Genomic DNA, 12,788 nt, shown 5'->3' on the forward strand with positions numbered 1-12,788 from the left:
AGGGAGGACCGTGTGTGTGGCTTGTGCATCGGTTTTTGGTATAAATTGTGGCTGGTAGATGCACGTGGTGATGTGGCTTGCAAGTGGAAGTCAAGGCAAAATGGTGCGACAACCTCGGACTTTACATGGGGAAATAAGTTGAGGACATTTGGCAATTGGAAATATATTGAGTAGGTACCGTACCTACCTAGGTATATCTTTATCGATTTTCCCATCGCATATTTTCTTATGTACTTTCTTTTCGCTCCTTTCTTTTCTTTTCAGTCCTCTTCTTGATACCCATTTCCTTTGGCTATTTGAAATCTGCTTTGCTTTGATCATTAGCGATCTCTCTCCTTTACTCTTGAACTTTCCATTTTCCCAGTAGCATCTGCAACAACGGTTTGTTGAAAGATGGCAAGAACAAAACAAGCTGAACCTTTGCGTCGCAAACCATCCTCAGAATACACGAGTAAAGCAGATGAAACTGGTTCAAAAAGTTTAAGTGCTAGGAATTTGAGCAAGGAAATGAATGGGAATGCGTCGGCACAGAATGGTGCGCTTAAAGGCGATGCGCCGTTGAAAGCGAAGGCACAGAAAGAAGCTGGCGCATGGCAGTTGATCTTTGCTGTTGCTGGAATTTACGGCAGTTTGTAAGTGACAGCACCAGAGGAGACTATCAAAGGCTCAATTGGAGGGGATAAGAATGCTAATTGTATGAATGTATAGTCTTACATGGGCGCTCCTTCAAGAACGACTTACCACTACTCCATACGGACCAGAAAATGCACCCGAAAAGTTCAAATTCCCCGTCTTCCTTAATACAGTACAATCTCTTTTTGCCGCCACAGTAGGCTATATCTATCTGAGATTCGACACCCCCGCCAACAGCAAAACGCTACCCATCTTTCCAAGCCAACGAATTCTCCTTCCCCTGTTCGTCGTGGCCGTTACGTCCTCACTCGCCTCCCCTTTTGGCTATGCATCTCTCGCCCATATTGACTATATAACGTTCATTCTCGCCAAGTCATGCAAATTGCTACCCGTCATGTTCCTGCACATAACCCTCTTCCAGAAACGTTATCCATTATACAAATATCTCGTCGTCCTTGCTGTAACAAGTGGTGTCGCAGTCTTTACTCTTCACGCCGGTTCTCCTCATGCCAAACCTAGCAAAGCGGCGCTCAACCCTGATCGCAACACTTCATGGGGACTTTTGCTCCTAGGCGTAAATCTTCTATTTGATGGCCTTACAAACACGACACAAGATTGGATCTTCCAAACCTTCCAACCTTACAAAGGACCACAAATGATGTGTGCAAATAATATCATGAGCACTTTGATTACAACTTCATATTTGTTACTGTCACCATATCTTGTTCATACCGGGTTGGGAGAGTATCTAGGTATGGATTTGACAAGTGGAGCAGGAGAATTGGCTGGCGCAATGGCTTTTATGCAAAGACACCCCGGCGTTTGGAAAGATGTACTTGGATTTGCAGCTTGTGGTGCTGTGGGACAAGTCTTTATCTGTATGTTTTCCCCTTACATCCTGATTCCCTCTTCTTTAAAATCCCCCTCAATCTTAAAATTAAAAACTGACCACCAAAATAGTCTACACACTTTCGACGTTTTCATCTCTCCTGCTAGTAACCATAACTGTTACCCGCAAAATGCTCACTATGATACTATCAGTAGTATGGTTTGGTCATAAATTGGGTGGTAAACAGTGGATGGGTGTAGGTTTAGTTTTCGGTGGGATCGGTGCAGAGGGCGTCATTGCCAGGAGAGAAAAGGCGGCTAAGGAAAAGAAAAGGTTGGCTGAATCCGGAAAGAAGGAATTGTAAATACAATGAATGTAGGATATTGGAGCAGTCAAACGATTTCCGGAACATAAACTCAAATCTATAGAGGTGGACGGAAGGCGTTTGGATTGCATGGTACATGCTATATTAGTATTGAGAAGGGAGGACTAGATTTCAGTAAGAGAGAGAATTGGAAATAGATATGCAAAGAAAGTTTTTCCATCGCCAACAATTTGCTTATTATGGATACCCAACATATTCAAAATACGACACACAATTTCATTTATTTCCTTCAAGTTATTGGCTGAAATTTCATGATTACCTAGTGGTGAATATACTTTGCCGCAAAGTGCGGACACAATCCTCACATCATATCCTTGTATTTATTTGGATATCTCATCTTGACTTATCTTTTCCCAATTTTACTTCTGGATGTAGTGGAATCCAAAATTCGATTTAAGTTGATATCTGAAAGGAAGCAGAGATATTGCGGTGATGACAGGTAAAATCAGATGGAGGATGAATATGATCTTGTTATTATCGGAGCGGGGATTGGACTTTCTATTCTAACTTCTCTTCGACTCTCTTCATTTACATATTTACTGCTTTACCCCTTTCCCTCCAGAACTGTTTAGCCAGTTATTGGCACAAATTTCACACTCCAAATAGGTCCATCCGGCATCGTCCTCGTTCGTTTCTACCTCTCAATCCATCCTACCCATCATCTCGCCATTCTCGAACAAGAAGACGTTATAGGTGGTGTTTGGAGTTCAGGCAATATCACCCTCCTTTCATTTCTCCAATTTCATTCCCCCTCCTCCCCCTTAATTACCTTATCTCAATCCCCACGCACAGCACGCCAATACCCGGCCTTTCGTTCCGAGTCTGGTCTTTGCATGACGGGGTCTTCGGATCGTCCTATTGTTCTTCCTCCAGATGCGAATACGTATCATGATACTTTCGAGGCGAAATATGTCACGTGGTACATAGAAGATTATGTAGATGTGCATGTGTACGATGGGAAGAGTTTAAGAGAGCGAGTGATTTTCGGGTTCAAAGTTTCACGGATTGAAGAGGTGGATGGGGAATGGTGGGTGCGGAGTGAAGGGGATGATGATGGAGAAAAGGAGAGGAGAATAATAAAAAGTAAAAAGTTGGCAGTAGCTATAGGTCAAAATTCCCTACCTTATACTCCCGCTTTCCCCAATCAAGCAAACTTCAAGAGTCCCATCATCCACCAGAAAAATTTTGGACAAATCGCCATATCAGCCCTCGCATCAGATTCCCCTTACACATCAATCACAGTTCTCGGGGGCTGTAAATCTGCCGTAGATATGGTGTATGAATGCGCCAAAGCGGGCAAGGAAGAGATCGGGAGAAGGAGCCGCCATCTTCGCCGGTGCCAAAGGACGTGGCCAGTACCGAAATGGAGCAGAGATGTCCACCACTCGAGCTTTTGCTGCTTTGAGTCCCTCCTGTTTTACATCTCAGACATGCGTGTCTAGATTCATTCACCAGTCATCTGTCATCAATAGTATCGTGTCGAAAATATGGAAAGGAGCCGATGAAGATGCTGCGAAACTTGCGGGTTTCGAGAGGGAAGATACATTACTTGGATTTAGGGGGTTGAAACCTGAGAGCGAAATTTATTGGTGTAATGGTCCCATTGGACTTATCCACCATGATGATTTTTGGGACACGGTGGCAAAGAATGTGAAGGTTTATCGGAACGATATTCAAAGACTTAAACCTCGTGCTGGTATCCTCGAAGATGGGTCCGTGATTGATACAGATATGTTATTATGTGGAATGGGATGGACGCGAGGGTATCCCTTCTTACTCCGCATCAGAAACGCGAATTTGGACTTCCACACCCAGCGGAAGAAGACGCACCATGCGAGTCCAAAATATGGGAATCCCTCGCCGAAAACGCAACTCGAGAAATCCTCTCCTCTTACCCCAAACTCCGCGATCCCCCAATCCCCCAACCCAAACACAAACCCAAAACAAACACCCCTATCCCTAGTCTAACCCCCACCTGCCTCCACAACCTCCTTACATCACTCTCCGACCTCCCCACCACCTCCCTAATCTTCCTCTCATATCTCCACCTCTCCAACACCTTCCACATTACCGAGGCCCAAGTTATTTGGAGCATCATTTATTTCTTGTATCTACAACCAGCTACCCAGTCCCTCAAACGCCATACACGAAACCGCATACATGGATACATTTTCCCGGCTACGGTATCCGGCGCACGGAGGTGCGGCTAATTATTTTCATCTGGATTTGGTTGGGTATACGGATAAATTGATGGGGGATGTAGGGATGCGATCGTATAGTGGGAAGGGGTGGTGGGGGGATTTGGTGGGGCTGTGTGTATCTGGGGTTTTTAAAGGGACAAGAAAGGAGTATTTGGGGAGGTTGGGGGGTTAGTGGGGAAGGAGGATGGGAAAGGAGGATGGGGACGAGAGGAGGTGTTCTGTATCTTTGTAGATTTTTCGAGTAGTTACTTAGTGAAATGATTACAATCATGATTATTGTCTTTTACCCAATGTCATCTCATCAGTATTTCTCTTTCCACTATTCCCATTTCACCATTGTAGTGTCGACAAGTAAAACGAAAACACAATCAAGTGAAGTTAGAATAACATTCCAGTACCGTGATATCATACCTACATGTAAATCATAACCTATTCACTGCTCCTAGGAGTAGCTGTGCTATCAATCGACTTTCGCGTATAGCTACCTTTATCTCGACAGAACCGGTGGGTGGAGAAAATGAGCGGCTGAAATTCATGGGTAATGTTATTATAATCACTAAATTGAACAAAAGGGACTGCAATTTATCTCCTGAGAATTCCTACCATTTTCAGTCGTCAATATGGATCAATTCAAAGCGCCATGAGGCCGCATATTTGGTTCACAATCATTCTTCTCCCATCTTACAGACAATTGTCTTGAGTCTAATAAATTGACATCATCATCATTCGTATACAATACATCCCCTACTGACCAGTTCCCATCAAATCGAATCATCACTCTCGCTCCCACTTCCATCCATCGCATCCACCTCTATCTCCTGGTTCATTTCTATTTCCTTGGTTGCATTCATCGAAAATGCCGCTTATATTTCTTGATTCCCTAATTCACCCAATTTCCCAAACCCCAAACCCCCAATAAACCGCGCAATGAAAATAACCCAGTATGACGCACATGCGGTTCCTCAGGTAATGTAGGTCCAGATTTCGCTAATAAAATCAAATCTCTGAACTTTGCCTTCCTTTCCATAAAGGGGGTATCTCTTTTCATGACATCATGAAATCTAGGTATTTCTTATCTTTCGTGTATTTCTTCAATTGTTTCTTTCAAATGACCAAAATTTCCTTCGCCGGATTCCCTCCATATTTGGTTTTGCTTGTAATTTGTTGATGATATAAATTTGGTTGTAATATTAGCCAATAGACGAAGGTAGAAGCAGACAACTACTCGTCATTCTCTACATCCGCACACCAAGGATGTTCCATCACTTGCTCGATCGTGATTCTCGAATCGACGTCCCGATTTAACATACTTTTGATGAGGTCGATGCTTTCTTCGCTCATGATATAAGGTATCCTAAGATCACGGTCCATGATCTCGTCAATACTATAAAATGGGTTTTCTTTGTACACGATGGTGTAAAGAAGAATTCCAAGAGCCCAAACATCTTGTTGTTTGCCTGGATATGGCTTGCCAGAGAGAACTTCGGGGGCGGCATAATCTATGATGAAATTAGTTATAATTTTAGCAGGGTGATAAATGCAAGCTTACCAATGGTTCCCACGAAGACGTCAAAAGGACCGCTCTTGATGTAAGCGGCACTTCCGAAATCAATGAGCTTAATGCTTCCTTCACCATTTATGACTATGTTCTCATCCTTGATATCACGATGTACCACAAGTGCCTTGGTGTGGAGATGATGGATAGCACGAGCTACCTGCACGAAGATGCTGCGGCATTCCTTTTCCTCCATGTTGACGCGGAGCTCAATGTAATCGAAAAGATCCATTCCTGGATATCCGTGTGGTACCATTTCAATGTAATAGTTAACAGAATCCTCGAAGAAATCGGACATCTCCACTATATTGGGGTGTTGAAGACCGTCCCGACGCAGATAATCAAGAACATGAATCTCCAGTGGCACAGTCCCCAGTCGCCGATCCCGAGTCCACGTATCGACAAGAATGCGCTTTTTGGTGACATATTTGAGGATCACCTTGTTGTTACCATTCTTCTTGTATCGAGCAAGTTTTACCTGGCCATAGGCTCCCTGACCCATTTCTTCAAGTATTGTGAAATCATCAATGCACTTTTTAACAACAGGTTTGACCGTTTCCGAGACGACTGGTTTTTCCTTCTCTTGGGCTTTCGAAAAAGCCCGGTCGCGACCTGTAAGCTTAGCTGCTGTTTTCTTTGCTGCTGCCTTGAGTTGTGCCGTGAGCATAGATGCATGCGAAGCTTCATTTTTGGGCTCATCGGAATCCGAAGAAGAATCCATTTTCATGGGAGCTGGAGGTCCCGTCTGACCAGGCGAAGGTTGATGCAATGGAGTTTCGAGTCCAGATAACAAGGGAGTTGCCATGCCGTTGGCATGTTTTGCGGCATGTATGTTCCTTGAGTACGTGATCCACAAGGCATAGACAAGTTCGGAGTGGATGATAGGCTCACAGGGCGAAGGTCCGTCTTCTTCATCGCTCCTCTCTTCTATGACGTTCTCATCGTAAGCGGACGTTTTCGGATCTGATTTGACAACCCGAAGTTGAGCATCAATTTTGATCTCTGATCCATCCCTATGTTTGGCCGGTAGTCCATCTGGCCTCAAAAAGTATGTTGATGCATCGGCCTTTCCATCCCGCAGTGCAAGAAAAGCTTGAGCCCGTCTAAAGCTGTGTTCGGGAATAACAATCCCGTCAACCATGTCCACACCATCTTCTTCCGTAAGAATTTTCAAGATTCTATCGAAATTAGGGATTAAATCAGTAATGAGCCGACCGTCGGGTTTGTCCTGCCCAAATAACGCGGCTGAAAAGACGGAATTGGAACTCGTGATCTTTAACGTTTGCGCAGAAAGAACCATGATACCAGCAATGTGAGGAAAGCTAGAAACGCGGAGATCCGTGCCACCAGGAATTCTGTCGACGACTGCAGGAATATTTGCACGTCCAGAGGTACGAGCGGTGAAATATCTACGCTTACTGACTTCAGCATAATCGATTTCCCCACTTCTGCCATCAATTCCTTGTCGTGGAAGTCTCGGAAGGAGCTTCCCAATATCCGCGCCCGTCCAAGTTATGTCATTCCCCCATATCGCATCGATAGATCCAGATGTGCTCGTAATGGTTGCATCGTCGTCGAGGCCTATGATTGCCACATCTTCGTGAATCTCTTCCAAAACCCAAATGAGGCCACCTCTCTTCTCCTTCACCCATAGGCTTGCTGATCCTGTTGCGCCGTTTCGTTTTTCAATAGGGACTACGTCGCCACACAAAAGAACGCCCCTAGATTTATTACTTTGATGATTTAGACCGGCCTTGGCTGCTCGTGTTCTCGAAACAAGACTCAAGCCTGCACCATCATCGGTCTGCGCTCGACGGCTGAGTTTCTGTACTTGACGTGAATTAGGTTTACTCAGGAGGCTAGCCGTGATACCACCAGGCCGTCCAAGCAGCATTGATGCTGCAAGCCCTGGTCAGTATACCAGCAACGAAATAGAGGTAATCAAACGTCAGATGTTCAGAGAGTATTATACTTACTGGTTGGCGTCGGGCTTGATTGCTGACTTTGGCTCGATGGTGATTGCGTAGTCTGTTTCCCAACCCTGTGAAGACATCGTTAATATATCATGGGGAAATTTTATGGCCAGTGTGGGGTAAAGTATGTGTGCACCAAGATAAACCGCTATGAGCACTGAAATAATTGAGAAAATAAGGGGCTCACTTACTCTGCTTCAAATTTGTGGGCACTTAACTTTTCCTCTAACCACGCCCTTCTTTCTTGTTTTATAACTTCGAGGATGCCCATCTTGCGAACTTCTGCTCTGGTGACACCAAATACAAGACAGGCAAGGTCGTTGGCGGCTAAAATTGTATATGGCGAAGTGCTTTCGGTAGTAAAAATAGCTTGTGCAGCAGGTGCCCACCTACTCGAATGACTGTGGTTTGCAGGGCCTAATGAATGAGGTCCGAAAGTAGAAGCGCTATTGGTTTGTGGCATTGCAGGAGAAAACATGGAATCGTGTAGCGAATCTGTGGCGATGTAGGGTTGTGACATAGCGTCCATCAGTTTATTCTGTAGGCTCAAAGGTTCTAAATCAGTGAAAGTTCTCTTTAGACTTTGCCGCCTAGTGACTGGCGGGGACGTTTTTGCCGTCGTCCGACTTTCATTGGTCGGAGTCCTAGTTGAAGGTTCAGAATCCGCTGCTAGGGCTGATACTAAACCATTCTTGGGTTCGGTTGACTGCGATTCGTCTTCCTGCAAGGTGCGTAATGACGATGTCACTTTCTTAGCGCTGGTGGGTGAAGGTGGAGAACTTTCCATCCGATCCGGACTCTCGCAACGCATGGCAAAGCTACTATCAAAAATATTTTGTGAGTCTTGAGCTGTTGCCGGTCCAGTGAGTGGTCCACCCCTGGCGAGTTCTTCTCCAGTGCCAATGTTGTTCGCTCCGACCAATTTGGCTTTCGCCAAAAGCTCGAGCATCCCTTGCATCTCCGCATCACCATTAACTCTTGCTTGAGCACTGGCTATTCCCGCATTTGTTGTTCCCCAGCCCAGTTTCTGGGACATAAATTCGACGGACCTCTTCAAGACATTTTGACGGTTGTGGATAAACTCATCTGATTGGTGGGCGAAAGAGAAGGAATGTAATGACTCGGATGGGAAACGTGTGAGGTCCTCCGTGAATGGTATGACTGGAGAGGATGGACCTGAAGGCATCGCTATAGTGGCTGCTCGGCCGGGAAAAGGAAGGGTCATTGAACTCGATCGGGCACTCACAGAGGCGGCTCTAGAGGAATTCTCGGAAGAAGGTAGAGTTGGTGCTCTGGGAAGTTGTTGTCGGATTCGTCTCAAACCTGAAGCACCGAGTCCATGCTCATGTTCCGTCACGATGGGTGATCTAGCACTGCAGACGCAATTTGTCAGTCCCGATGTCTCCAGTGTTGTGTTGCTAGTCATTTTAAGACAACCAGGCGCAAAAATCGCTCCATGACCTCATAAATGCTCTCCTTGCAACAGGCAACAGAAACTAACCTCGACATTGTATCAAACTCCGCCGCCAGCCCTTCATCAAAAGAAAATCGTATTCTAGCTCTGTCCACTCCTGCCGAAGTATGTGCGAGAAGGTTTCCAGTACTTCTGTTCTTTGGGATTGACAGGTTTGAGGAGCAAAGGGGGACACTGCGGTCATGATCGGATTCCCTAGCTGTTTTGTTCTCGAAGGCTAAAATGTGTTCCGATTAGTTTCCTTGTTATCACAACGTGGAAGGAAAAGAGAGAAACATGTAAGGTACGACTGGCAGGTTTTACCATTGCGCCGAATTTATGCGCCGATAAAAGGGAAACCTCGGACAAGGCATTTTCGAATTTGGTTGTTATCACTAGGTATCTGAGATTAAGAAATGAAGACCAACCATGATTGTTTGAAGTATCCGTCTTCAGCATAATTGTGAGGACTTCTGTAACTTCAGGAATTTCTTATGTCTTTCAGAAGCCAGACTGATGGATGGTTGGTTCGGCGGTTACAGGTAGAAGAAGGCAACCTAGTAATGGTAGTATCACTCGGCAACCTCTAGCTGTTTGTTACTTTGTAGTGATGATGTCGTTTTGAGTCGGGACAAATGTACAAATAAAATAATTGAGTATTCTGCCGGACCAAAAAAAGCAAATCTGAGGGTTGGAAGAAGAGAATTCTCTGTCGAAGCTATGCAAGTATGCAAATATGTATTTTTAAAGGATTTGTGAGTTGGAGACTCGAAACGTGTTGCCCTTTGTGATAGAAAATTGGAAATTGAATTTTGAGAGAGTGGTATGGAAAATGTGGGGTCGGAGTGGTCAAAAGTACAAGGCTTGCCTGCCCTCGATGTATTGAGATATATATATACTGCGTGCGTATTGCTCTATCCGAAAGTATATATAAACAAATACAAAATACACACAAGACGTTTAATTATCCAGATGAGTGACAATGAATGTGGGAATGATAATGAAGTTGCCGATGAATGAATAGATAGATACTTTGATTGGCAACTCTCGGAGAAAGGTTATTAAACGCTCTCTCACACACTTCTCTCGTTCGATCATGCAGTGAATCAGGCGGGATTAGATTACCTATCCAGCAACAGCTAAGTATGTTTCCAGCTCCTCACGTGAAGGAAGAAGAGTTTGAGGTGGAGTCAGCACAAACGGTTTTAGATGGAGAACAGAAGCTAGACGTGACGCCAACTGGCCAAATCAGGGTCTGATACCGGAAGGGTTTACGATGTGATGATGGATGATCCATCCAACCATCGTTTTATTATTAACGCAATACCCCACTGGAAAAGATATGTACAGAGGAGTATGTTCAAAGACAAAGGAAGGCGAAAAACTCAAACTTCTCCATGACGGCTCCATGTTGTTCAACAGCTCGAGAAATGGAAAATCTACATGTTCATCGTTCTATTCTGGCCTATGGCATTTGTTTGATTACAGTATGTTTAAAGCATCGAATGAACCCTGAGATACTGTTGATCAGTTTACTTTCTCTATACTCCGTGCTTGATTAGGCACGGTATTTCCTTTCACCTGATAAAAGTAAAGCAAGGGCTCATATAATAAGCACTGCTACTAAAATCCTTAACGTACTTATTGCTGCTGTTACTCCTTGTTACAGGCGTGGCAGGCCCTCGAGATTACATTCATGCCGTGTTCTTCATTCAATCAATACAGCTAGCCAGCTACCTTTGCATTGGAATGTTATTATACACAGTGCACACACATGCACACACGTGGAATTCTCCAGCTTTCATCTTTTGCTTGAAGAAGCTTGCCATTTGTAAATTTGATCCGAGATGGCGTGCAGGATCGTAATACAACATTTCTTGCTCGGGCCCGGATCTTTTGAATCTTCTCCGGCAATATAATCCAATCACTTATTTCGCTATTTCTGTCCTCGAGTAACATCTGATGGCATTCGCGTAACCCCTTCATGAGGTGGTGTCGTCGTAAAGTCTCTACGTATTACATAATAATATAGCTCTCTGTGCTCTTTGTCCTGCGATGCTTTTTTGAAAATGATCGTCAAGTGAATTGATCGTCTGGTGTCCTCGATATTGATTTGGGTCTGACGATGATCTCTCTTTTATGGAATTGATCCATAAGTACCTCGGGTATCTGCCATTTTCACATTTGACGAACACATCCTGGAAGATCTACGAGTTGTATGATTGACCAAAGGCAGGCATGAAAGCGTAGCCGTAGAAACATTGTTTAGCTTCAAGCTTCAAGTTTCTTCAAGTCACAAGTTTTCGAAAAGAGAGATAACGGAAAATGAATTTTCCATTGGCTGCTGCGAGATAATAGACCCGACTGCCAAAGTCGACCCCTCTATCAGGCTAAAGAATCGATCCAAACAAACTTCTCCATCTACGCAGGTCTCGCCTCGAAATCTATATAACATCCTGCTGTCTTTGCGGCAGTATCACGAGCATGTCGGAATTACAATTGTAAAGTCCATCAGATTGGCGTTCGAGTTGGCAAAAGAACGAATGTTATCGATTGACCCTTCAAACCTTGGCTAACAGAAAGTGGAGACTGGAGAGAATATGAAAAGATTCCGCTTTGACTCTTCGGACAAATTCTCCAAGCTACGCTGTGCCCCTTTTTGGTCTTCGGGAGGACTAACCCCGCATTAAAGCTGCACCCCAGAGGGAAAGATGTGGTGTTGATATTGGTATTATTGGTTGAAAGATTCTATCCAGGGGTTCCAAAGATCAAAAGTTAAAAGAGTCTTGCATGGAATGTTGTTGATAAGTAGAAGATAACAATGGTAACATTCTGTCAGTCAATACCCGCGATTGAATCTTCTAGACCTACTCGGTACTTTAAAGTATCCAAAGTGGTGGAGCAATTGGCCCGAACCCAAAATCCATCTTTTTTGCAGCAATTCTGACTTCGGTATAGCCGTAGCCGTATCAACGTCTTATCCGATCTTATCCCATCTTACCTATCCACTTATCCACCTGTTATTAATAAAGACCGACCAGCCGATTTGGCTCAGCCATGAAAGCCAATTGCTCAAGTCGTACAAGGGTGGTTTAGCTTGCTTATCCATCCACATCCACATCCACGCCATCAAGGCACAGCAATGGAAAAGATCACCTAAAATCCTCAACCCCACCCACATATCTTCCGCTGGCTGGGAGAACGGGGGGACTGTTGAAGAGGGTAATCCGGGCTTGAGGAAATTCATGAACTAATTGATTTACGTGTACTGTACTCGTAGTTTGGTGTTTGTTTTAGCTGACTGACTCGATGTGGATGAGATTCATGAGAGCTCGAGGCGAGACTCTGTTTATATTGAGTGCATCCTGCTTTTACTTAGATGCATTTCTATCAACGATGGTTAGAGACCCTTTTTTTATCCAAGATAACGTACTAGGTAGGTAGGTACCTAGGTAGGTGATCACACAACCCAGAGGCTGAATTCAACTCGAATCCAATTTCACTCACTCGTATACGTACAAAGAAAAGTTAATTGAAGCCAAAGTCAATTGTGTGATCCAACTGCGAAGTTTATTATAATATAAGTTTTACTTTTTTTTAATAAAGTAAAATATTTGCTTGGATGGTTTGTGTCTTCCGGGCCATCGCTGGTCCCTGATAACTACCTCCCTAGCCTAGGTACCTAACCAGACAGAACCAAGGAAAAATAATGGGACGAGACCACCGTTCCAGCCTTATTAGTGCCATCGTCCACCGCCC

The 12,788-nt window shown here is 44.4% G+C and overlaps 4 protein-coding genes across 4 annotated transcripts; 3 read left to right on the forward strand and 1 right to left on the reverse strand.

Moving 5' to 3' along the window:
• Nucleotides 1-393: 393 nt before the first annotated feature.
• SS1G_06960 (hypothetical protein) lies at nucleotides 394-1,826 on the forward strand (the record flags this gene model as incomplete). Its single annotated transcript, XM_001591464.1, has 3 exons — nucleotides 394-632; nucleotides 709-1,511; nucleotides 1,594-1,826. The coding sequence occupies 3 exons, from the start codon at nucleotides 394-396 to the stop codon at nucleotides 1,824-1,826; spliced, it is 1,275 nt and encodes a 424-aa protein (XP_001591514.1).
• Nucleotides 1,827-5,269: 3,443 nt separating this feature from the next.
• On the reverse strand, nucleotides 5,270-9,488 carry SS1G_06961 (hypothetical protein; the record flags this gene model as incomplete). The annotated part of the gene is made up of 6 exons (XM_001591465.1): nucleotides 5,270-5,547; nucleotides 5,598-7,502; nucleotides 7,580-7,644; nucleotides 7,768-8,949; nucleotides 9,078-9,267; nucleotides 9,458-9,488. The coding sequence occupies 6 exons, from the start codon at nucleotides 9,486-9,488 to the stop codon at nucleotides 5,270-5,272; spliced, it is 3,651 nt and encodes a 1,216-aa protein (XP_001591515.1).
• Nucleotides 9,489-10,371: 883 nt separating this feature from the next.
• Nucleotides 10,372-11,605, forward strand: SS1G_06962 (predicted protein; the record flags this gene model as incomplete). The annotated part of the gene is made up of 2 exons (XM_001591466.1): nucleotides 10,372-10,516; nucleotides 11,262-11,605. 2 exons carry the CDS (start codon nucleotides 10,372-10,374, stop codon nucleotides 11,603-11,605), a joined length of 489 nt encoding a protein of 162 aa, XP_001591516.1.
• Nucleotides 11,606-11,850: 245 nt separating this feature from the next.
• On the forward strand, nucleotides 11,851-12,283 carry SS1G_06963 (predicted protein; the record flags this gene model as incomplete). The annotated part of the gene is made up of 2 exons (XM_001591467.1): nucleotides 11,851-11,853; nucleotides 12,071-12,283. The coding sequence occupies 2 exons, from the start codon at nucleotides 11,851-11,853 to the stop codon at nucleotides 12,281-12,283; spliced, it is 216 nt and encodes a 71-aa protein (XP_001591517.1).
• Between the last annotated feature and the right edge of the window lie 505 nt (nucleotides 12,284-12,788).

The sequence above is a fragment of the Sclerotinia sclerotiorum genome, genomic scaffold (assembly GCF_000146945.2).
Source record: "Sclerotinia sclerotiorum 1980 UF-70 scaffold_9 genomic scaffold, whole genome shotgun sequence".
Taxonomy (NCBI): Eukaryota; Fungi; Ascomycota; class Leotiomycetes; order Helotiales; family Sclerotiniaceae; genus Sclerotinia; species Sclerotinia sclerotiorum.